We start from the raw sequence: 26,839 nt of genomic DNA on the forward strand, positions 1-26,839 counted from the left end.
TTAGCAAGATGGAAATAAATGCTGTTTCTTCTGCTGTTTTTTTCGTTCTATTGCTGTACGCAAAGCCTGAAGAATCAGGTGTTCATTATTGAGGATGTTGTAGCTGGTCAAATTTATCATCTTATTGAAATTCTTCTCTGAGTATTGCAGAATGCCAGTAGCATATGTGGAAAAAACAGTGCTGGTGACATCAAGTTGGCCGTCCGCCATTTCACTAGGACTGCGTTCCACACCTATGTGAAGGAAACAGCCTAGTTCATCATTGCTTGGCAACAAGAGTGGCCTAAAGCTTGTTTGATTTCACTGGAACATAAAAACACTGATTTGGTCTAGAAAGTTTGTTCTCATTTTTAATTTACATAAATATAATTTTGTCACGCTGTGTAACAGCAGCTGGTCTGTGGCAGAACAAGAAGCACTGGCAAAGTCATCTGCTCCTTTGGTTGAATCTGCACTTTCATGGGGGGAGCACTTCATTTCTGATGGGCAAATACGGCAGGGGTCAGCAACCTACAACCAACAGGCCGGATCCAGCCCACCACCCAAAATCATCCAGCCCAGGTTTCCAAACAGGGGAGTAGCAAGTGGTTTGGATGATGTGTCTCTAGCGCCACTGGAGAGGGGGAGCAGGAGTGCACCAGGGTAGTGCTTCAGTTGGGGGAAGTTCTGGAGTGAGTAGCTGGAGCCATTGAGCAACCAATCCCTGGAGCCGTTGAGCAAACATCAACAGCTCCAGAGGGCTCTAGAGTTCCCTTTTCTGGCTTGGATCCTACTGAGGAACCACCAGAGACAGGAACTAATGCTCATCCATACCTGTGCACACTCCTGCTGGACATTATATGGAATAAGGTTGCTGAAATAGAGGCAAATAATAGAGAAGCAAGATGCAGTTCTCCATCTTCTATATTGTTCTCTGCACTGCTTATTTTATCAGAATCAAGATCAATGTAAGGGAGGGGATAAGAAGTAGTGGGGCAAATAAGCAAATGAGATCAGAACAGGCCCTGCTACATTTAACTAAGAGTCCAAAGAAGAGCCTTGCCCACAAAGGAAATCTCCACAAACACGTGCTGTTTTTGCTGCAGCCGTTGCTACTGCCAAAGAGACAAGCCACTTTTGAAACTAACCAACAGCGTATCTCTTTATCACTCAGGACACACCATTGCAAAAATGGCAAATGAAGACCTATGGCTATATAAGAAACTTTCTTTCCCACACGTGCCCCTTCTTTAAAGCCCAGCCATTAACAAAAATATCCTGGAGCCAGGCCTGAGAATCAGCACATAGTCCCTAGTTGGAATTCTGTTCCTCTAAAACTTACCAGGTGCTTTGAATTTTCGAAAGGTGTCGCATACCAGAGGGAAGTACAGCAATATAGGAGCCTTTGGACTCTCTGCCTGATCAAAGAGGTAGCACTCCTTGAGATGTTCCTTGTCTTTTTCCGTCAGCTTAATCTTGGGGAATGGAATACCCTGCTCTGCGTAGTACTTTACAGATAAATCCAGTGGCTGCAACATCAAAATACTGTATGAGGAAATTAGAACCCAAAGAGCCAAAATAAGGCTTTGATTTCACATAGGCCACAAGTTCCTCCAAAAGTGACTGGGCCTTAGCTTAGTCAGTGGAAGACTGTATGTTTTGCAAACAGACATCCCAGATTCAATCACTTGTGTCTTTAGGTAGGGCTAGGAAAGATCCCCTCCCTGGAAGTCTAGAGAGCTGTTATCTATCAGGGTAATACTGACATAAAGGGACCAGTGATGCAACACAATATAAGGAAGCCTCACATGTTCATAGGCATGGACAGGCATACCTTAAGAATGGGATACCCTGCCTTGGTCCAGGGGGCTAAAGAAGATTTTGCAGTTAAATGAGATAGTGATGGAAAAGGGGAAGCAGAATCCTATTCTCTCTAGGACACGGGTGTCAATCACATACAGCAGGTCGAATTTCATTCTAAATGCCTGCTGAGGGCCAGAAGTGATGTCATTTAGCAGGTCATGACCTGAAATAAGCACATTTTGCCTCACACAGGAATTCATTAGCTGCAAATGACAGAAGAGAAAATATGCAAATCTTGGTCATATTTTCAAGATATGAGAGAGCCCAGTTATCATGCAGGCTGCTCTTTCAGCAGTGACACATTGGCAACTGAAAGCAGCTGATGGTGGTGCTGGGAGAGCTTGAGGACCAGATAAAGCGCACCAGTGGGCCACATCTAGCACACAGGTCTTACGTTTGACACCTCTGCTCTAGGAGACCTACTCAACTCCTTTTACCCAGTGGTCTTTCTCTCTCAAAAAAAGTTATGCAGGGTTGGAAATAGTTATTTTTCAAGCTTTTGGAATCATCTCATCTAAATGTGTAGACATGAGAAATTAATGAAGAAGCCGTTGGCTATGGACAGGTTGCCAAAGATGGCAAAGAATTATCTCACCAATGTCTGTGACCCTCCGCTATAATTTAAATGCAAAATCACATCCACTTTTCTCTCTGGCCTCAGAAGAGGTGGGCAGCTGGTATTGATGAAGAAAGCTGTGTCAATGAGCTGCAAGTATTCCTCTCCATCACGCAATTCATTCGGGGATGAATCTAGCACAGTGTCTGAAACGCAGATTGTTTGTTCACTTATGTAGCTTCATAATGGAAGCACTTTGATGGTAACACATTCTGTACTTCTGATACATTTTACACAACAGCAACACATAAAACACACTTCTCTAATTTATACATCCACAGCTTATTCATTTCTCATTATATATTTCGACTCATACATGGGTGCCTCTGGCTGGCAGGGAAGTTATTTGTGTTCATTTTGCAAGCCAGATCCTCCACCTGCCCCAAAACATATTTCACAAGGATGAATGACATGTGACACCAAACCCATGAAGAGGGCTGAAGGAACCGATTTAATGGAGCATATGCAAGCAGCGTGATTGGTGTCCCTGTGAATTGGAACCATGGCAGGGATGGAACCTTTAACTCTCCCCCTACCCCATCATAGTTCCACAAATGGCTGCTATTTAACAAGGAAAAACTAGGGGAGCACTAACATAATTTATTCTGGGTGCACAAGTCAGCAAGACGAAAGGATAATCAAAGAAGAAAAAGGAACTGAAGATTAGATCGAGAAGACTCCAGCCATGGAAGAAGGATGGCTGATCATATAGGTTTCTGCAGTCCTACAGATTAGCAAACACCAGTCCTAATCCCATGTGTAGCGTTTGTACTTTCACCTCTTAGTGCAAACACATATCCGATTTAAACCATAAGGACTATTTTTTAATGGAATGTGAGATTCGATAATAACATCACATGTGCAGCATGATCAGAATCACTTGTGCAGCTGAATACTCTGCCCCAGGCAGTGAATATGGAACAAAAGCCAAGAGCAGCAAATTGTGGACAGTTTCTCCCATAAGATGTCACCCCAGGCCTTAATTCCACCCACGCCAGTCTCTAGGGGAGAGAAGCACCTCTAACATGGCACAAGACATGCATATTGCATGAAGGTTGTCCAAGATGCTGCCGCTCACAACCAGTTGCTATGGGAACCTTATATGAATTAAATAATGCCCAATATCTAGTATCATCTGCCTTGTACAGTCATGGGCTCTCCCTCTTTGGAGGTTTTCTAGTAGAGACTGGACAACCACCTTGCAGGAATGCTGTAGCAGTTGCCTGCGCTGAGCAGGGGACTAGACTGGATCACCACCAAGGTCACTTTCAAATCTAACATCTCATGATTCTATGAACCTGAAGGCACTTCTCTTCACCGCTTCATCATTGGTGGTAGGGCCAATGAGTTAAAGGATGGACAGAGGAGGAGATGAAAGTTAATGTGAGAAGCAGTGACTGTGATAGATATTGAATGAAGAGTAACTGACAAGCAGCCTGAGCTTTTGCACACTTCCTCAGAAGCAAGCGCCATGTGCTCAAAGGCGCTTGCTTCCAAGTAGGTTTGTACAGGATTGCAGGCTTTGCCTTTTTGCCAAGAAGAAAAAGCTAAAGCCTGCTATTAAATTCCGAATAGGCTGTGTGCAATGGACACTGTCTTGTACACTACTACAGAAGACATTTGCAAGAAATATCCAGTAGTGAGAGAAAAAAATGTATAAATTAGAGAGATATAGATAAATGACAGTTAAAAGGTATATTACCTTTCCACATACAAAACGTGTCATTCTTTAAATATTTATTATTTAGTTGGAGACCCCTGGTGAAATCGTGAAAGTGTGAAACCACTGGACGGCATGTTACGACGTCTCTAAGCATTTCTGAGAGGGTACCACCGGGGATGAAGAGGCGTGTTGGCTGCGCATATGGCCTCTTAGGTAAGGAGGGCGGAGTATCCCCTACGGAACACAGAGAAGTTGTTTAGGATCACAGTGCTCCTCTGTAGTAGCCATAAACAATGAATTAGAAGATCAAAATGAAATCTCATCAAGTCACATTTCAGATGATAAACTTAAGAACGTTTCAAACATCTGTTCTGAAAACTTGGCCAAACTTTTGAATCAGTGAAAAAAGCTGGTTTCATGTCATTTCAAACAAGTTCAGGAAATTCACGTTTAAGTAGCCAGCTCTTCAGCCTCTAGCTCAGTGATTTTCAACTTTTTTCGTCTCAGGGCACACTGACAAGGTACTAAAATTGTTAAGGTGCACCATCAGTTTTTGAAAATTGACAAGGCACACCATGCTGTTGCTGGGGGGCTCATATCCCCCATATGTTGGCAACCTTCAGTCTCGAAAGACTATGGTATCGCGCTCTGAATGGTGGTTCTGGAACAGCGTCTAGCGTGGCTGAAAAGGCCAATTCGGGAGTGACAATCCCTTCCACACCGGGAGCAAGTGCATAAGAACATAAGAACATAAGAACAGCCCCACTGGATCAGGCCATAGGCCCATCTAGTCCAGCTTCCTGTATCTCACAGCGGCCCACCAAATGCCCCAGGGAGCACACCAGATAAAGTGCAGTCTGTCCCTGGTGTGTCTCCCTGGCTATGGGCCTTCCTTCTTTGCCTCTTTGCCTCAGTCTGTTGGCCAAGTGTCTCTTCAAACTGGGAAAGGCCATGCTGCACAGCCTGCCTCCAAGCAGGCCGCTCAGAGGCCAGGGTTTCCCACCTGTTGAGGTCCACTCCTAAGGCCTTCAGATCCGTCTTGCAGATGTCCTTGTATCGCAGCTGTGGTCTACCTGTAGGGCGCTTTCCTTGCACGAGTTCACCATAGAGGAGATCCTTTGGGATCCGGCCATCATCCATTCTCGCAACATGACCGAGCCAATGCAGGCGTCTCTGTTTCAGCAGTGCATACATGCTAGGGATTCCAGCTCGTTCCAGGACTGTGTTGTTTGGAACTTTGTCCTGCCAGGTGATGCCGAGGATGCGTCGGAGGCAGCGCATGTGGAAAGCGTTCAGTTTCCTCTCCTGTTCAAGATCGGATATCCCCCAATGGTCCTATTAATAAATGACCCTCCACCTGGCACATGGCACACCTGGGCACCATTCGCGGCACACCAGTGTGCCACGGCACAGTGGTTGAAAATGGCTGCAGTCTAGCTGTTCACCAGCAAGGAGGAAGCCAGCTGCACACTACTGTGCAGGGAAATCCACATTAGGAGTGCTGCCGCTAAGAAGGTCCTCTTGCGCATCTCCACCAACTGAACATCAGAGGACAGCAGTCTTATATACACCTATCTGAGAGCAAGCCCCACAGAACATAATGGGACCTAATTCTGAGTAAACATGTATAGGATTGTGCTGTATGTACAATAAGCAGCACCTTGAAATGCACCTGGAAACAAACTGGTAAGCAGTGCAGCTAAAACCAGAAAGGCTGGACATGATCACATTGTCTTGCACCAGCCAACATCCTTGCATTTGCATTTTGTACCAGCTGAAATGTTGAAAGGGTCTCCATGTTACCAAAATCCAGTCATAGGGTGACTAAGACATGGGCACCATGGCCCAGTCTACTTGAAACAGAAATGGGCACAGTTGGCACTCCAGTTGAAGCTGGGCAAAAGTACCCCAAGCCACACCACCACCTGGATATCCAGGGCAAAACTGGTTTCTGGATCACTCACAAACCGACCTGCTACCACAAGCCCTGCTCCTGCAAGGGGCATGCAACCCCAGGGGAACACACCATTGCTGATTCAGGGATCCCTCAGCCACCTCAGCTAGGAAAGGCAAAAAACTCTGGGTAACTCACACCCTACCCCCTGACTAGAGACCCCAAATGTTTTCATGTAGATATCAAACTACAGTTACTACTTGTAATAAGAAGTTTGTAGTTGATACAAAAAGGAATAATTCACTAACAACCCAGAGGCTAAATTTATTGGGGGTAATGGGACTTAGAGCGCTCATTATAGCTGAAAACAGGAGTTCCCCTCGTTATTTGAAAGAATCTTTGGGAGAAGAGTTTGAACTGCAGGATACATAGCAGGATGTGCTACACATTTGCAAACCGATTTGCAATCTCTTGGTTCCAGAATTTACTTTTTCTCACCCTATCAAACTCCACCGCAGCTGACGGGCATGGCCTTTATGTTTGCACAGTTCCCTGGGAGCCTGAGGGTAGTATTCATGCTCAGATTTTCACCCCCATGAGCTTGGAGAAGGTTGGCGATGACAGTTGTCATCCCACACATTCATGTTGGAGACAGACACACACACACACAATTTTTCTACAAGAGAACAGAATATTGTCCAATATACTATCCCACACACCCATTTAGGCTCCTGCAATGTTTCCACATGCAGACATCACAGCTTACAAACAGATGATACTACTACTACTGAATATTTTCTTCCAGCACTGTGCTATCTTCTGGGTGAACCACATCTTCTGCGTAAACCACAGAAGTGTCACAATATTTAGAGGGCTTGCAGTCTGACAAGCAAGCCTGGAAGGAGATCAAGGACAGCCCAAGAGCAAATGGGATGAATATAATCCAGTTACAGTGGAGGAGGAGCTAAGGTAGGGTCTCCCACTATTAAACAAAACAAATCGTACCCGAATTCTCAGCAGAGGAAAGCCTTTCCAGGGTAAGTAAATTTATCCACAAAAGATAAAGCAATGTTCAGAGATTGACTGACCAGTATCAATTATTCTGTCTTTCGCCCACCTGCGCCAGAAATCTTCTGGACAGTCTGCTAGATATAAGGCATCCAGGACACTCTGGGAAAATATATTGCTCCACATGCCTAGAGAGCAGAGACAATTCAACAAAGATGAATTTGGTAGCAAATCTTAAAAGCATTCTGAGCCAACTTTTATTGAATGTTCAACCATATGGTAAGGAGAAATTTCTTTTATTATTATGAAATTAAAGTAATGGTGAGAACTTTATGTTGTTGTCACTACCATAAAAAGCATATTAGTTGGGGAGAAGTTAAATTCTTATCGCATGCCATTTTTGTAGAGTCAGCAAATTGCAAGACACTATAAACAACATAGACTTTACTTTAGATAAGCCACCTTGGAGGTAACAGAGCCGTGATTCTGGGATCTTCTTCATTAAGCGACCCATGAAGAATTCACTTCCAAAATCTTCTGCATTGATAAAAGCTCCATATTTTAGGAACCCTACTTCATAGGGTGTGAATTCCACCCACTCTGCAAACAACCAAACAAAAATAGTAATAAGTCATCTAGAAAACATAATCTTTCAAGCAGTGGAGGAAATATGATTAAAAGCTTACATTCATCAAGGAAGCTGCTTGAATCAGCATATGAGGTAGCTATGCCATACCCCCAAAACTACAGCCAATCAGGCAAAACCATCCCCCCAAATACCCTAAATTCATTCAAACATCCTTGGCAACTAAAAATAGTTTTTTTTGTAATCTGTAGGATTTGAAAAAGAAATCTTACCTTTAAAATCCAAGGTGCTATATTTATCTCTGACATTAAGAGCTAGGTAGATAGGAAGTGGGTTTTGACCCAGGTTCACTGCCTGCCGTTGATCTGACAGCTTGTGGGGATTTGACTGTGGCAGAAAATAACACTTAATGGGAAATTGCACAGGGAATGTGCCATACATTTAGGTCTGTCATCAAAGTTCCATTTGATTTGCTAGATGGTCCAGATGCAATCAAACCAGAATTATCCCATTGTTGTACTGTACATCTATAATTATCATATACTGCACTGTTGCTGAAAATTATTTTTCTAAGAGATTTCTACTCAAGGTGAATGTGCATATTTATGCTGTAATAAATGTATAATTACTTTTATATTTAGACATTGTAGCTTTTATTGTTCTAAATAAAAGAGCATAGTTTGGCATAATTTTTTTTAATATATACTGTAGCATAATCTCTTTTATTGTACTGGGTGATGCAATAATCTGGGATATATCCACAATCCCAAGATCATCAGAAATTTAGATGAATAGTATTAGTATAGATTTGTATGGATCCTAGGAGACGGACACTGAATCGAGATTCAGAAGGGCCCTGGTGTATTTCCACCATGCTATGCATGTAAAGTTGGTATGTGCAAAAGACATTTATTCAAGACTGTGGCCGGAAATTCTGTGACTCACAGCACTAAGCTGATGAAATGCTATCTGAGCTCATTGGAGCAATGTTGGAGTTAAATGCAAAAAAGAAGTATAATTTAACTGATTTCAATGGATTGATTGATGGTTTCCACCCTAGCTCTTCATGATATGGGATGCTATAAAATTTAAATTTTATATTAAATAATTTTATTGAAATAATTTAATTTCATATATAACATTATTTAAATGTATAGTATCCCTTATAATGAAGAGCTGGGGTGGAAACAATCCACTGAAATCAGTTCTATATTTGTATCTATATCTATCTATGGGCGCAATCCTAACCCCTTATGTCAGTGCTTTCCAGCACTGACATAAGGGCAGTGCAGCTCTGAGGTAAGGAAACAAACCTTCCCTTACTTTGAGGAGGCCTCTGTGAGTGCCACCCAACTGCAGGATGCTGCACATGTCCCATTGGCACTGGAAAGCACTGACAGAAGGGGTTAGGATTGCACCCTATATCTACAAACAATTTCAATTTTTTAGATTTTTTCAGATTTTTAAAAATTGGATTTGTTTCCTGGGTTCAGTCTTCCATAGAGATCACATTATATTTATATAAGTCTGTATACTGTAAACATAAACATTACCTTATCGTTAAACATGGATTCCAGTAAGAGCCCCCAGAAATCTGTAAAAGACAGCTTGTGACCCTCTAGGTGCCTCTGCCATATTTCTTTTTCATAGTATTTCAAGTTTTCCCCAGAAAAACAGCATAGTTTATTTTTCGTTATCTGTTTCTGAGCTTCATTGATTTGCTCTTCCAAATCCTTTTGGGACCAGTACGCTTCGTTGTACAATTTTATCATGGTCCTAGAAAAAGGCATTTTAAAAGGGAAAAAAGGTGAACTATAATGTAAGTGGACCAGTAACTATGGATGAAGCTACAGATGTCCATTTACCAATCAAAAATCCGGGCAATGAAGAGAGTAGTAAAATTCTGTTCATCACTTTACAAAGTGGACCAAAAAAAAAAAAAAAAAGAAGCCAAATTTCTTTGAAATTCTCCACAACTTATTTATTTTCAGATATATACCCCTCTTTATCTCCCTGATGGGTATTCAAAACAACCTTTGCAAACGTGATGCAAACTGAAGCTTAACAGTGCAAGCCTATGCATGTCTGCTCAGGAGCAGGTCCCATTGAGTTCAACTGGATTTAATCCCAGGTACGTGTGCATAGGAGTGCAGTCCAAAAGCTGAATCCTGTGCTCCATTTGCGCCAGTGGAGTACACCCTCCAGAATGCCAATAGAAGCAGCTTGGTGTGGGGTGGGTCAGAAGGAGGTAGCAGGGCGACACCTGGGATCACAGAACCCCTGTGGAATGTGACACTGCCTAGTGTATTAATGACAGATGCAGTGGAAGGATGATTGCGGCTTACATTTCAGGCCCTTTGGGAACAGGAAACCATTTATTGATTTATTTTGCTACGTAAGCCACTTTGTGAACTACATATTCTTGAAAAGCAGTACATATTCTTGATAATAATAATAATTTCGATCATGTTCTTTCTTACCACGTTGTGCCAGACAACCCAGCGATATATGAAATGCAGTCTAAAAGGTTCAGCTTCTGGAGACCAAAGAGGCTACCATACATAGCGGTCATTGATCTTACACCACCGGCCGTTGTCATTGCAGCAATTATTGGAATCTGCGCAAACAGGCAAAGGCCAAACATTCAAATGAATACGGCTCTGCTCAGTATTACATTCTTCTTAAAAGAGACCTCTTAACTACAAAGACCATTTTAAAATTTAATTACACATTTAAAAGTTGCACTGATGTTCACAGTGTACATCACATGCACACAGATGCCTCTTAATATGGAAATGTGATCTATTAGTGCAGTCGTTCCCAAACTTTTTAGCATTGGAACCCACCTTAAAAAAACTTCCACTTTATCAGCTGCTCAAGCCTTTGTGGCTATAATGGTGATTTTGCAGTAGTGCCCCTCACCCCAAAAAGAAATTTTGCAAAATTGCAAAATTCTCCAAGAGATTTTTTAAAGGTATGAGAGGTATCCATAGAATTGAAAGAAATCTAAAGAAATCAAATCTATGGTCACAAATCCCTGGGGCAACCCACCAGCCTCAGAATAACTCCATGCATTATTTGTATATCAAATGGGAGCATGGGAATGAATGGATGAACAGATATAAATACAGTGAAAACATTGCACACCAAGAGAAGCACATGATTCTGAAGGATAGATCTAGCTAAAGTCACAACTGTCAGTATAAAGCCCCTAGGGCAGTATTTCCCAAAGTTCTTAGCACCATGACTCACTTACAGCCCAATCCTGAGCTGCCTAGGGCGGCCAGCCTCAGCGGCACCGAGAACGGCTGCCGCCAGATCCTGCGCACCCTGGGCTACCGTGGGAGGCGCCTTGGGAGAAGAGGACTTTCATCCCATTCTCCCGGGTAAGGTAAGCAGCCCCGCAATGGAGCTACTCACTTTACTGCCGACCAAAAGACGCCCACTTTACCCACCCACCCCTTCCCATGTCACGCCTCTCCTCAGCCCTCTCTCCGCACACCACCGGCCTCCCCCCTCCCTGGAATGCCTCCTCCCCACCCCCATCCCAGGCCCTGCTTACCGTGCCGTGGCTCGGCAGTCCGTGAGACCGCCGAGCCACGGAGGCTGAGCAACCGCCCCGTGCTAGCCAAGCACCGACCTGCGCTGGGCTAGCATGGGTGGGAGCCCGGCAGTGAGGCTCACAAATGTGCCTTACGGCACGTTTACAACAGTGCACAGTGGCACAGAGCCACAGCACGGAGCCCAGGATTGGGCTCTTAGTTGGCCGTCTTGACCAAGATATAGTGAGGAGATAGGATGTGATGTCAGCAGTGGCCCTTTGCTTTGGTAAACCTGGGGGACACAGGGTTAAGGCCTGGGCTTTCAAAAGAGGGTGTGCTCCCCAGCTGCAGCCACTAGAGGCAAGGAGGTCTTCAGGCACATAAGCAGTACCTGATGCAGAGAGAGTTTGTAGGTCGAATTTGGAGAGAGAGTCGAGGAGGGAGAGGAGAATTGCTGACTTATTGGACTGACTTTCTGGCACACCAGCTCACAGACTGGTGGACAAAGAGCGAACTGGCACACTGATTGATGGACTGGAGGACAGACAATGAAATGGCGTATGGACTAACTAATGGACTAATCCAACAGAGACTGCTGAGTGGTGGATTGTTGAGGTGGTGCTACTGTACCTGAAAGAACTGCTGCTTGGAGAATTGGGAGAAAGGACCCTGCAGACGTACAGGCAAGCCACCTACTAGTCTGCTTCCTGCTGGTGCTGGGGCTCAGCAATAGGTGTACATGCTGCTAGAGCTAGCTGTGCTTGAGACAGGGGAGGAGCTAATTAACTTTCGGACATACATTCTCTAGACCAAGGCCAGAAGAGGAATTTGGCAAAACACCCACCAAATACCAGCTCACAACCCGCAGTTGGGAATCCCTGATCTAAGAGTACACAATACATGAATTTGCATTTTCACACATGTATATGCCATTGTTCTGGAGATGATACCTCATCCTCCTGCAGATCCTCTTCTAACTGAAGAGCATTTTTCAAAGCAGCAGCAACGTATTTCTTGCGCTTATGGATGAAATCCTGCTCCTCTGGACACAGATCAAATCCCAAGTGCATATCTAGGTCTTTCTGGCTAGATTATAAAGATTCATATTAATATTCTAAGCAACCAAATACACACTATTAAGAATATTATGCACCTGTAAGATATGTAGGATGTGTAGGAATATATTGCGTACATTATATGTAGACATATTTTATTATGTCAAATCAAATTTGTAATGTATTAGCAAGAGATCTGGTGAAGGCCTGCCTATTTACCCCTGCTTTTAAAACAAAGGAATACTAACACTGCTATTATTTCACTGTCTCAAGACTGCTGTTCTCTGTCTTTTTTATAGCAGTTTCAGTTTATCTCTACATACAGTCGTTTGTAATTTTTGTAACCTGCCTTGAATGGTATTTTAACGGAAAGACAGAGTATGAAGGTTCAAATAAATTAAAACAAAAACAATGAACATTTGCACCCAAATCTAATCATCATAAATTTCTAATCTGGAGGTAAAATTGCACAATGAAAATTGGGGTTTAGATTTCAAATTCAAATGACAAAACTGGAAATTTTGCCTAATTTCAAGCGTTTGAAAGTAATTGTCTGGGATCAGGTTTATTATGTCTATCACAACTGGAGCTGAGGCTATACTCCTCACTTGTGGCATAAGTATCCTTTCCACACCAATGGCCTGCAAGAGACGAGATGATGGTCAGTTGCATGCCTGCCATAGACCGGGACAGGGCAAAGCCCCAGGCGCCAGCTGCTAGAACCCCGCAGAAGCCTCTCTGAGGCTCCCGACGGGGGCGGAAAATATGCTTCCAGTTTGCCGGAAGCACAGTTTATAGCACCGGGGAAGCTCACAGAGGTTTTCCCTGTGTGGGAGGAGGTTGCGCAAGGCTCCATGAGCCTCTGGTGAGTGGGGGGGTGGATTTCTGCCCAGGGGGGCAGCAGCCCACAGGGGGCACCATTGCAGAGCTTTGCCCCTGGCATGGGGCTGTGGAGGTCTGCAGCTGACAATGGCTAAACAGTTCCACTGTCTCCAAAATTCCTGCCCAGATAAAAGGGGACAGGATTATAAAGCTGCTTAAAGCACAATCCTACCTGTCAGATAGGCTGGCACAAGTCCCTTGTGCTGGCCTGGGAGTGTCACAAATGTGCTGTAAAGCACTTCATGACTACTCCAGACTCGAGGAGGCAAGCACAAGGACACACACCAGCCTCTCCACGCCAAATCCAGGCCCAACGGGGTGAGTAAGTGCTGGCCTAGGGAGGCTGAAACGGGGGATTGGCAAGGGTGACGGAAGGGCAGAACAGGGGCGGTTCTGGGTGGGGGGAAGGCAGGGGAGGATGGACCGGGCATGGGAAAAGGGTGGGACTGGCCTGGGTGACCTAGGCCATATCCTAAACCCACTCTCAGCCAGCTCGGCATTACACCTGGATCTGCACCAGTGATTTTGCCGACACAGATCCAAATAGCCCCATGGGGTGGCTGCCGCACAAATAAATCCCCTTACTCCAAGTTGCACAGCAGTCACCTCTCTACCCTGCTCTGGATTTGGTGCACACCACTTGGCCGGCTGGTTCCAGCACAGGATAGGATTGGGCTGCCTGTTATTTTTTAACCATTTGCAGAAAACTGCAAAACGATTCCATCAAACAATTTAAGAAACAAGCGTGGTGAAGCTTGAACTAGAAGGACACCAGGATAAATGGAAGCAAGAAAAACATGCTTACCAGTTTGTTGCTGTCACAAGTACATCAAATGTTTTGTCCTAAAAGAAAGTAAAAAATGTTGTCACTGATTAATTCCAACTCGTCTCTGTCATTCGATAATCCCCCAAGGAAAGTGGAATAATAAAATAAATATTGCTTACAACCAAGACCAACCTTTGCTATTTCAACTTTTTCTTCCATGGGAAGTTTATTCAAAGGCAAAATTAAAGAATCAGTCCCTTTACCTGAGGAACACTGTTGGAGAAAAAACAAAGGGTCACAACACAAAATACTGCAGTTAAAAAGGCAAAGAGATGGTTTATGATGCTAAATGTTTTGTGATCATTACTATACTGACTGGGCGCAGCAGAATAACCAGTAATGTGTGCATTATGTGAAACACAAAGAAGAATTCTGCGCAAAAATGTGTCTTCTGTGCAAAACTTATTCTAATTAAAGATTAGGCCCCAATCCACTGAGAAGATCATTGTAACAACATATTTACCACTAACGTGTTCCACTAGTTTCAAGGGGACTATCATAGCCAGCAGCAGCTAAATTAGGGACTTTTTGTTTTGCCTTGGCTAGAAGCAACTGGAAGAGGGCACAATATTCTTAAATCCTGTATACGTGTGCAGAGTAAAATGCACCCATCATGTCTGAAGGCTGTGTAACGTGGAAGTCACAGACAGAGGTAGGCATGGCAGGACAGCAGTGGAGTGTAAATATTTAGGGGCGGGACTTCACAATTGCGTACAACTCCTTATCCTTTCTCTGTGGCTTCTCTCTCAACTATTTATTTATCACATTTTTATACCGCCCTTCCACCAAGGAGCTCCTTTTTTCCTCACAACAGCCCTGTGAGGTAGGTGAGGCTGAGAGAAAGTGACTGGCCCAAGGTCACCCAGGAAGCTTCATGACTGAGGGGGGATTTGAACCTGGATCTTCCAGGTCTGAGTCCACCTCCCAAACCACTACACCACCCTGGCTCTTCAATCTATAGAGGGTAGGTTAGTTGTAACATATCTATATTGTCCTGTCCAACTTCCACTTTTCTAAGCCTTGCAGGAACAACCCAAATTTCTTGGAAACTTTGAACTTTGGAGATAGAAATAATTCCACCAAAAAAAGCAAATAACATGCAATTTTCCCCATGCAAAGCATGTATTTTGATCATCACAGTTTTTAAGTGCAGTCCTCACACACACACACACACATATCTGGATGTAAGTCCCACTGAACACACTTACTTCTAAGTAAACATGCATAGGACAGCTTGGTTCATTTTATGCTAAACATGGTAGCTATTTGTGAGAAGTACAAAGAAGGTTGGCCCTGGTTATGGGTGACAATTACTCACACAGTGGCAAGATTCGTTCTCTGGGAATATAACCTCAATTTCTGGATTACAGTACTTGATGTAGTGAAACTCTGTGGCATTTGGAGGGAGATGTCTGGCCCAAGAATCAAGTAAAATTTTCTGAGTTTCTTCATTCGATCCTTTCATGTTAAATGTAAAGCATTGTCCTGAAGAAAGGAGAGAGAACCCAAAGAGAGCTTCAATATCTGTTCAGAACTATATCTTTATTGACAAGACATAGCCCCTGTGCTTAGGCATGGAGTTCACAGCATCTCCTTCCTCCTCCTCTCCTCAACCTTCAGTTCCCTCAACCTGCTTCACCCCAGAGACAAGCCATTAGATGGGCTGTGCATCTCTCACCCGAATGCTTAAATACCTGACACACCTGATCCTTCCCTTCCTCTCACAACAGCCTCATAAAAGAGAGACTGATGATGGCATCACCTGAATAACGACGACACCACCTCCTCTTGCAGTTTTGCAGACCCCAGTTCTGCTGAGTGTTGTCCTTTCTTTTCTCCTCCACCTCACAAACACAGCACCTTGGTTGGCTAGGAAGTCTCAGGAAACAACGCTGATCCCTGACGTGAATAATATTTGTATCCTAGGAGCTTAGGGTATTATATGTTAGATTAACTCATCTACCTCACAGCAATCCTGTGAGAGAGATTAGAGAGAGTGACTTGCCCTACGACACTCCATGAACTTCATGGGTTAGGGAATTTGAGCCCAGGTATGCGCAACTCTGTCAAATATACCCTACAGGTTCCTCTTTATAAGTAAGATGTTAGATTATACCCAGAACAGAAGGCATTGTCTCCAAGACCTAGTCACAGACTAGTGCCCGGGGTAGGAGCTTCCAAGGCAGGATGCCTCCTCTAAGACAAGGGAACACAGATACATACATTGTGTGCAATGAGGAAAATTCAGATATAGTAAATACCTTTGTATTTCTTTCTGTTTTGTTTTACATCCACTTCTATTTCTAAACATGAAAGTTGCCGAGACTGCAACAGAAAAGACAACCGCACATTCTTCCACTTTTCACAGATGAAAAAAAATCAGACACATTTTTATACTTATGACACCGTCATTCTCACACCGAGAATTATACTACTGGAGAACAGGTGAGGTGCCCAGGGACTGGAGATGAAGAAATGCCATCCCTATCTTTTAAAAAAAGGGGGAAGATCCAGGTACTCAGTACTGACGTCAGTACTCAGAAAGATCCTAGAACAGATTGCTAAGCAGAGTACCTGGGAAGACATAGAAAATAATAAGGCAATTCTAGGAGTCAGCATTGGTTTGACAAGAACAAATCGTACCAGACTCATCTCATCTCCTTCTCTGATAAAATGACTAGTCTGGTAGATTGTGGGAAGCCCATGGACTCAGACCTCATCAACGCATTTGATAAAGTTTCCAAATATTTCTTTGTGATTAAAGAGATAAAATGTGGGCTGGGTGGTACTACTGCTGGGTGGATTCAAAGCTGGTTGAACAACTGTTCCTAATGAGTACTATTAAATGGGTTTGCACGAACCTGGAAGGAGGAATCAAGTGCCACAGATCTCTGTTTTGAGCCCTATGCTGTTCAACAGTTTTATAAGTGATCTGGACGAGGAAGAGGGAATTTTTGTAGTTGTTAAGAATATATATTTATTTTATATTTATTTGCATTTGTTTATTACAATATTATATACCGCCTTTCCCAATAGACTCCAGGCAGTTTACACAGGCGGGCTGAACATAAATCCATTTTTCAATGAGATTTTTACAAGTATCACTCCATGAGACAATCTCACAGAACCCCTATTTGCCCAGGTGTTTCTCTTCATAGTACGTGCGTCACCCTGGCTGCCAGCTCTGCGCTTTCCAAGCTCTCAAAGGCAGCTGCAACCAAACTTCAGACTGGCTTCTCAAGGATATTATCCAGTTTTTTGCCAGGTGACACTCGACTCCTCCATACAGACACACCAGCAGCCTCTCAGACTCCCATCCAAATGTACCACATTTCAACAAATGGGGTTGGACTACATGACTGTGGTGGAGGAAAGGGGACAGACAATTTGTTACTATAAACAGTTGCCCTAGAAACAGAGCTGCAGAGCTCGGAAGAGTTTTTCAGCTATTTTCAACTGCTGGGCTCCAAATTCCCACAGCACACCAGTTGAAAATTGCTGTCCAATACTCTATTTTCCATCAGTGGCAGATCTGGAGGGAGAGCAGGAGGACAAATGCCCCAAGTGCTTTATCTGCGCAGTGTTCCGGTCCACGCGAGAAGCCTCCTGAGGCGTATGGGGGAGCAGCGTGGTACGGGGGGGCAGCACCACAGACCTTTTCCCCAGGGTGCATCCAGGGGCTGATCCATTACTGTTTTCCATGCTACTGGAAAATTTAAGTGCCTTCATAGATTGATTTGGTGAGAGTCAAATGAGATATGCTTAACCAGAAGACCCCCTTCTTTCTCAAAATACAGCTTCAGGGGAGCCCAAGAGGTCAGTTTTTCTCCCCACTCCACTCTTCCAACAAAGATCACCCCCTGATACAGCTATTTACTTCCAAATAGCAAGCAAATCAGTTAAGTTGTTGTAACAAGTTGTTAAGTTGGTTAAGCTGCTGTAAAACAATATAGAAAACACAGGACCATAAAACATACCACTAGCACTCCATTGGTAACAAGGTTTTCAGGAATATCTGGCCTGGGGAAAGAAAGGCAGAAAATATGCCTGTCATAATTTGGCATTAGCCAACGTTTTGCTTAATTCATACTTTCCCAAGTACTTCAGAAAGTTCAGAAGATACTGAGATGTTACATTTTCCCATCACACAGTCGCACACAATTTGAGGTATCTATTTCAAATTTTATCCAAGCAGTGCTCTGGTTTTTATGCATTTTATTTTACTTTGGATAGGATAAATCAAAACACGTACTCCAATAGACTGAGTAACTTCTTAAAAGTAACTCATTGAAAACAATGGGACATATACTTCTGAGGAAATTTAGGTTTGGATTGTGTCCTGATTGTAAAAATTCCACACTGCAAAATTGTTCTTCCCTTTGTTCAATAATAAAACAAATTTTTAAAAATTACTCAGGGCCAATGAGTTTTTATCTGAAAAGGTAACAGACCCAGATTTAGATGTCCATAAACTAATGTCCATAAACTAATCTAAACAGATTTAGATGTCCCTAGCTCTGTACCACATTGAAGTTACAATCTTAAACCCTTCAAGAAAAGTTCAGCCTTCCCTAGAGTCTATGGCATCTTGGGTTTTACTCACATGTATTCCAAAGTGAATTCCACTTCTAGCAGCTTATCTTTCTAAAATTGAAATGTGGGGAAAAAAATCAGATCAAATATGTAAATGAATTAATAAATAAATGTCAGGCCTTTGGCATCTCTCAGGCCTTGAAATTGTTATTAGCAGCTGGAATACTCTGCCGCTGACAAGGAGGCACATTCCATCCTCCTCTGCCAGCCTGACAATAAATAAGATACTTCTTAAGTGATAACATGATCTCTCTTCCATGTAGGAAATCTACATGTATAATGTCTCACACGGCAATGAAACATGCATCTACTCATGCCTGCATATCCACTGATTCGGGACCCGCGGTTTTACCTCACCACAGATCCCAAACCTGCAGATTTGCCTGACCTGTAAGCCTCAGAATGTGACCAGAGCTATGCTCCAGTCATGTTCAGAGGCCCATCTGAAGCCCCAGAAAGGCCAAAAATTGGCACTTCCAGTTTTCGGCCTTCTGGAGGCCTCAGAAGACCTCCTGAGGGTTGGGAAGGCCCCCCAGCCCTCAAAAGGCCCTCCAAATGCAACCAGAGCACAGCTCCAGTTGGGTTCAGAGGGTCAGTGCATGCCTTGTCCTGCGGATTTGATTATTTGTGGGTTTCGGCATCTGTGGGAGTTCCCAGAATCCCCATGGATATAACCTGTAATTCAATGCATTCACCTATTTTAGAAAATCATGGCCCAATAGATTCCAACCACACATGCAGCGCAGTTAGCATGCAAGCCATTGTCACATGTAATGATGTGCACATATCTTTCCTACATAGCAGTGATTTCTGTGTAGGAAATAGTTGTGCACGGAGCATTCCTGAGCCTGGCAGAAACCGCAGCTCTTATTTTCTATTCCTTGAGTTGTTGTGCACAGAACATGACCGTACAACTGATATCTGGATACTGAGACTGGAGGACCCAAGTACACTTTACATTTACCACATTGCAATGAAGTAAAGGACTTGTTTGTGCCTTATGTGTTCCAGCCACATGTGTCCTGGACCAGCCCAGCCAGGAGGCCAGCAAAAGCACTTGCTTCAGGCAGCAAACTGGCACTCGACGATGCCATGTGCATGGCGCTGCCCCAGCCCATGACCTGCAGAGCTGCTGCTCCATCCCCTTCTCATTCACTGTCTTAGAAAACAGGCAGGAAGGAAGAGGACCTTCCCTCCTCTGTAGCAGATTCTTCTAAACAGGTGTTAGCAGCGAAGGTTCTGCTCCCAAGATCCTCCCTGCCACCAATTTAGAAGGAGCAGCACTGGGGGAAGATTAGGATAAAGATAAGCACCCACTCACACCTGGCTTGCACAGGTGTGAGTGGGTGCTGGTTGGAGCGCACACTGGGTACTGGCACTGATGGGTGCTGTTCTGGCATGGGAGTGTTGGCACATGCTAGTGCAGGCACTGGCTCCTCTTGGGCTGCTCCTGCATGGGGTCACATTTCAGATCAGGACCATGGTACTGCACCCTTTACCCCAGAACTGTTTTCCCACCAAAACCCATCGCCCTGAAATGACTATTTAAACCTCAAAGTGCCATTGTAGGAAATGGTCCTACAAGGGTTAAATGGCCACCTTAAGGGGCTTGATTTTTAGCGCAAAACGTGGCATGTAAGTAAAGCTCCCTAATGTAGTTCAACTTTTCAGAATTAAAATTCAGGTTTTAGCTGCAGTGGCTCAAGTCACCGCGCACACTTTTAAAATTTACACCCAGTCATAGGGGCAGACTGTCTTGAGACATATGTTTCTCTGCCTACTGTCACATATCTGAAAGTCATCATTTAAAATATTCTTCTGATTTTCTAAACCCAGTATATGCAACTGATGCTATGATATAAAAAAAAAAAATAAGTATAGGTCAAACAAAGATAACCTAAAATTTAACCCCTGCTAATTGGGTAAGAGGCACTTTTTCAAGTGGGTGCTCCTTTTTTTAACAGGGGGAGAGTAACTGACCCACCTCACCCCAGCAGTGTCTGTTTTAGTGGCTGTCTGCTGGTATTCATTTGCATCTTTTTAGATTGTGAGCCCTTTTGGGACAGGGAGCCATTTAGTTATTTGATTTTTCTGTAAACCGCTTTGTGAACTTTTAGTTGAAAAGCGGTATATAAATACTGTTAATAACAACAACAACAACAACAATTAAAAATGAGGTAAGTGAATTAAGTTCCTATATGGCGCTCTGATGCTTGAATGTAAATCTTTTAAATGAATGCACGCACACGTATGAGGATGCATGCTAATTTTATGCGATAGGAAACTGAAAGAATCTATTCTCCTTTTCACCTACTGTCAACATGCATACACATATATGACACACATTCTTGTACATTATGCTGTATGTGATCAGGATCTCAAGAAGCAAAGCTGGGGGGAAAATGACACTGGAAAATAAACATTCAACTGACAACTGCTGTAATTCAAGAGGCTAAGAGCTAACAAAGTGATTTGAGGGTCACATACAAATTTAAGTTATCGCATGATATCGTCCAGATAGGGCTTCAACTCAATTTCTTGAATTAATTTGACCTTTTTTTTTTTAAAGCAAACCTACATCAAAGCATGTTCTTGCAACATTAAAGAAATGTTGTTTCTGAAAACAGACATATTAGTAGGTAGAGGTAGTTAACTATAAGCACGTAAACATATTTTCAAACATATTGAAAAATTACTCTGCAATTGCAGATATTAAACAGGAATACAAGCGAAACAGCTTAGCACGCTGGATACATTAGCTATCAATGACAGGATGTTTCAATGAAATTTATATTAATCTGTATCCTACCCATGCAAGCTGTGCATATAATTTTGTTTCTCACCTTTTCATTCAGTTCAAAAGTCCTGCTTGCAGTTTCCCCAGGCTGGAGTTGAGCTAGGTCAAAAAGAACTGTGCACAGCTGATCATCCCCAAAGAGACCATCTTCATCACAGACTTTCAGTTCTAGGACGTTCTACGTGGAAAGATGTACCCCAAAATACTGAAAAATCAGTGTCATGGAGGAGGTTTGGAAACTACTTAAAAGACAGATAACGTTCATTTATGTATGGGAGGATTAAGACAAATATTGGACCTGATGGCTGAGAAGTTCACAATGAAGTCTTGGAAGGCAAAAGTTATTGGGGATGACATGAACATGACACCATGTCACCCCAAACTACTTCCGTGTCTGTGCTTTGGGGGTGTGATGCCACAAGTCACTGCGCCTGGTGAAAGAAGAGGTAGGAACCAGTGATGAGAACTCAAGTCAGTGACTTGGACTTGTGTTGTGAAAACGAGTGATTTTGGGTGACTCTGTGACTTGCGAGTCGTACGCATAGAAGACTCTGAAGAAGGCTCAAGTCAGGACTCCCCTGACTCGGCACTTGTCCCTACGTGTGATGACTCAAGTCTGCCTGTCTGGGGATGCTTTGCTTACTGTTTTTGCTGCATGCAAAAACCTTGCAGGGCAGCATTCCAACTGCAAGCAGCAGGGAGTTTCATCCAAGAGGCAAGAAAGGGTTAATGAATCGTGGGGGGGGGAGGCAAGAGTGAGCTCTTTCCCCCATCTCTGATAGGAAGGAAGGAACCAATGATCATTGGACAAACGATGGGCATTTGGATATTTGGATTGACTGAGGGAGAGCAGGAGGAGGAGCCCAAGGATGTTCTTGCCTTACAATTGGCTGCAAAAGCCCACAGAAGCAGGAGAAAACTCTTTTGCCCAGCGCTGCTTTCCAACCTTATGGCTTCTCTTAGCTCTGTAGTTACTTGGGGGAGGAAGCCCCACTGAATGACCAGCTACTGTGGGACTACTTCGGAGTAGAGCTGCAAGGATCGGGTCGTCCTGGTAAGCCTCCAAGCTGCTGCTCGTGACCCTCCTCCTCCCTCTTGCCACTTTTCTCCTGGCTCTCTCGCCATCCCTTCCGCCCTCTTTACAGATGGGCAGGGACAGCAAGGGAGTGTTCAAAGAGAGCTCGAACACATACACACACTCCCTGGCAGTGGCCCCCTTTTTTCCATGGCAGGCTTTTTAAAGGGGGGAGCAACTCGACTCAAGTCCATTAGAGTCACTAAAGAGTGACTCGGCGACTCAGAAAGTGCCCCCATTATAACTTGTTTTCGAGTTGAGTCGCAGGGGGCACTGACTTTGTGAATCGACTCAAGACAAGCCCTGCTGGGTTTTCCCAACACTGGTAGGAACACTGTTGCATTGGAGTCTACCTAGTTTGGCCCTAGTATGGGTAGATCAGGAGAACACACACACCCCCACTTGATCAACATACGTGCAAGTTTAGGAACAAAAGAGGAAGTAAAATAACTAGTTTGATTTTAAGCTTGGAAGTAGTGCTTAAATGGCAAAATGACTCACAGAACTGGCAAAATATACTAAGGTTGCACTGCAATTCTATGCACACAAATTTAGGAATAAAGTTCAGTGAACAGAGTGAGATTACTTTTGAATTATAATGCACGTAATTGGGTTGCAAGGCTAGACAATTAACCCACTTTTGCCCAGCCCACAGGTGTACGCATTTGGTACCTGTTGCATATATGCAACGTTGAGAAGAAATGGCTTAAGATATACTCTGTCCACATGCCACAGGAGGAATCCTCCTATATCGCTACTCCACCCAAAAGACAACAATTAAACCTTCTGTTCATAGGCAAGCTTAGTACAGATATCATTAGCATCTTTGAAGTTAATTAGAATCCTAAGACCATGACATGACCATGGAGGAGATAAACAGCATTGACACAACCTATAATTAGATTTTGGAGCTATTTCAGGAAGTTCAGTCTATTTAGCCAAGATTTAGAAAGCTGATCCATGAGAGGCTAACTACTTTATCAATCAACAGTCAATCAACAGTATTTATATACTGCTTTTCAACTAAAAGTTCACAAAGCTGTTTACAGAGAAAAATCACATAACTAAATCGCTAAACTAAATACTTTAGGCATTATTTACTCAGTGATGACTTTTTATCAGTTTCATGCGATCTCAGGCTCCCATGAAATGTGCAGCCGTTAGTGTGGGAGCTTTTTCCACATGGAGTTCTCCCATGGTGCAAGGAAGCCCATATCAATACTGTGATCATTGTATCAATAACATGGTCATGTGAGGGCAAGTCATGTCAGTCTTTTACACACTGTTGGCATCCTCCATCCAAGTAGGCCAGGAAACAACATGGATCAGCTGCTCACTTTTTGTTTGTAGAGAGGGGAGACATGTTACTGCTCAATCACAGGAATGTTAAAACCTTGGATTTCTCTATTCTTTTCTATGCCGGGTTTTCAGTCCTCCTTGGAGGAGAAAAAGGGTGTCTGGAAGAACCTGAAGTTAGGCAGACTGTGTGAGTCTAGCAATTAAGTTTATGGTTGAGGACAACAAAGCCATGAAATGATGAAGGTGTCATTGTGGGGAGGACAGCCACATATAATATATGGATGTGGAGATTAGGGTCAATTGGGTCAATTAGGATCAATGGTGTGCACCATTAGATTAAAAAACTTCTGTGTCCATCTTTATATTCCCCTCTGCTTTCTGGTCATAACACATGAAGTTTAAGCGCTGGCAGGCAGCCACAATTCTGAGCTCTTTAGCACTATGTAGCAAATGTACGCTGCGAAAGGGGAAAAAGGTGTCTTTTGAAAAGCTCAAACAGGAAGTTCCTGTTCCTGGCTGACTAGGGTTCTGAGCCAGAGCACTCAGTGCAATGATTTTCAACCGGTGTGCCGAGGCACACTGATGTGCCATGAAAGGTCCGCAGGTGTGCTGAAGGAGTTTGGCGCACAACAGCTAAAAACCACTGAAAAACCCTTCTGCAGCTCCGTTTCTAGGGCTCCTGTCTGTAGTAACGGAAGGAACAGGGACAGACAATTCATTATTACAGACAGTTGCCCTAGAAACAGAGCCACAGAACCTGGAAGAGTCTCCCAGAAGCCAGAAGTGACATCACTAAAGGCAAAGATCATAAAGAAGACCTTAGAGGTCAGTGTGCCATGAGAAGAAAAACACTGAAAATCGCTGTGTTGGGTTTGGAGATGCTCAGCAGCATTTTGTTGCGGGTTCCCACTTGTCATGGCTAATGGCTGATAAACTTCACCTCCATGAAACTGAGATTGTGCTACATATGCAAAGGGGCAACACTCCCTCGTTTACTGGTGGGCTTTCTAAAGTCATTGAAGCAGCATATTCTTTGCGATCATCTTGGATTCATCTTTGATCTGGATGACCCCTCTGTGATACCAACAGATTACAAATCAGCCTCAACCACACAGGTGGCAGAAGCACACAGGCTGTGATCAAGAAGATATAGTTGGCAACTCACCTTAACCATTGCCTGGATCCTGAAGAAGAAGGTTTCATTCCAGACTGGATTGTGGCAGTTTCTGATAGCTTTTGTCCGGGCATCAACAAAAGACGCTGTTGGCAACCTCATATTCACATAACAATCACTTTGACTGACTGCGTTTAAAAAACAAAAAAAGTAGTTTATTCTGAAAAACACTTATAGGCTTTTTATTTTGTTTTTAAAAAACACATACTGTTCCAAGAAAGATATAAAATATACTGGCTCAGAGGAGGGGCTATTCTGCTAACATACACTTGCTATGTTGTTCGTCAGTTGGAATTTCACAATCATAGTTTAAGGCAGTGATTTTCAACCGTTTTCATTTCATGGCACGCTGACAAGGCGCTAAAATTTTCAGGGCGCACCATCACTTTTTTTGACAATTGGAAAGACACACAGAGCCGCTGGTGGAAAGCTAATATCCCCAATGGCCCTACTAATAAATGACCTCCAAACTTCCACAGCACACCATTCGTGGCCCACCAATGTGCTGTGGCACACCAGGTGAAAGTCGCTGGTTTAAGGCGTAAGATTTCATACTTGTCAGAGTCAATTCGCATGTCATTGAGAATTCTCATTACATAATGACAACGTAATGGTCAATGCCACCATTGACATTTAATATTAAATGTATTTTTCTCAGCATTTTGGGAGCACCCAAGACAGCTCTTGAATTTTCAGATACTCACACATATCTGCTTTTCGGAGATTTCTCATTCTTATAATTCGTACACTGAGTAAATAGAAGGAAGGTACCTGTGCCTGGAGGACAATGATAAGGAAGGCAAAATGCATAATTCTTTTAATATTAACAGACAGTGCTCAAGACAGATCACAAACAAGATCAGTGCAATCTAGAACGAAGAACACAACAACCCAATATCACAATCAGCCACAAAATGTGTGCGCACAGACATAGGCATGCACGCGTCAAGAAAACACAAGTGGTGGGAAAATTCTAGAAGCTGTCATGAACCTAAAGAAGTTTTTTAACCCCAGATTGGTACACAGAGTCTTGAAAGTTGATTTAAAAATCCTCTATTTTATTTGTTCTGTAAGCTGTCTTGGGTTGCCCCTGTGGCAAGAAAAGTGGGATAGAAACATCTTTAAATGTTGCTTGTTCACAGTCTAACTTCAGTGACATGCAGATCTGTCTTTGGTTCCTCTCCCCCCCCCCTTTTACAACTGTAATCAAAACTTCTTAAACATGGGTGACCCACATTGAACACAGAATCGAAATACGTCCCCAAATGGAATGTGCACTTTCTTACTTCTACCGGGAAAGCCCCATCTGATACAGAAGAATTGCACTGACCTTCTTTGCAGCAGCATCACCAAGGTGGCTCACATTCTGACTGTTTTCAGTCAAGATCCTCCCCTTTCTTTCCTTGTCCTTTGTTACCACCTGAAGATTCCCGAAGCAGTGATAAAAGCATGTTTGTCTTCAGAGCAATCATTTTATGCTTTGCATACCTAAATATCACATTTCATTTTTTTTAGTCCCCCAGTACATGAGATATTTCAGTTTCTTTAGCCTAGCTTCCCAATTCTTCTCTGTGCTGACTTACAATTGGCTAGCAAGCTCAATACACAGGTATAAGATGATAGGTGTTCCTTAGGAAATCCAAGGCTCATGCTGTACTTTGAGAACTGTCCAGTTCGGACCACAAAAGGTGCTCTTTCTTGTATTCACCTACTGGATACACACCCACGCAGAGCAGGTTCACAGTCTGGGGGTGCACCTTGATCCAGGCCTTGGTGACACAGAAAGACTTTTACCTATGAAGTCACTTGGACAGACGGCTCCAAAGGAATTGGGATGGACTGCAATCTTTGTTTTCAATCTAGCCATTTGAAAGCACAAGCGTGCTCTACTTTGTGAGTAAAACAACTTCTTTTCCTGATAATCTCAGCTGTATACAAGTGAATATTACAGCACTGTTAGTATTAAAATATTGGAATAAATGGCTCT

The 26,839-nt window shown here is 43.3% G+C and overlaps 1 protein-coding gene across 1 annotated transcript; it reads right to left on the reverse strand.

Annotated features, from left to right (window-relative positions):
- Positions 1–25,662, reverse strand: LOC136641719 (cytosolic phospholipase A2 epsilon-like). The gene is made up of 20 exons (XM_066617754.1): positions 25,557–25,662; positions 24,844–24,980; positions 21,351–21,482; positions 18,518–18,558; positions 17,892–17,934; positions 16,176–16,239; positions 15,229–15,399; positions 14,047–14,117; positions 13,894–13,931; positions 12,102–12,237; positions 10,090–10,226; positions 9,163–9,385; positions 7,882–7,996; positions 7,486–7,623; positions 7,104–7,211; positions 4,767–4,769; positions 4,161–4,355; positions 2,438–2,604; positions 1,322–1,508; positions 1–233 (listed from the first exon to the last, which is right to left on the reverse strand). Exons 1-20 carry the CDS (start codon positions 25,660–25,662, stop codon positions 1–3), a joined length of 2,445 nt encoding a protein of 814 aa, XP_066473851.1.
- Positions 25,663–26,839: the final 1,177 nt, after the last annotated feature.

This window comes from Tiliqua scincoides, chromosome 1 (assembly GCF_035046505.1).
Source record: "Tiliqua scincoides isolate rTilSci1 chromosome 1, rTilSci1.hap2, whole genome shotgun sequence".
NCBI lineage: Eukaryota > Metazoa > Chordata > Lepidosauria > Squamata > Scincidae > Tiliqua > Tiliqua scincoides.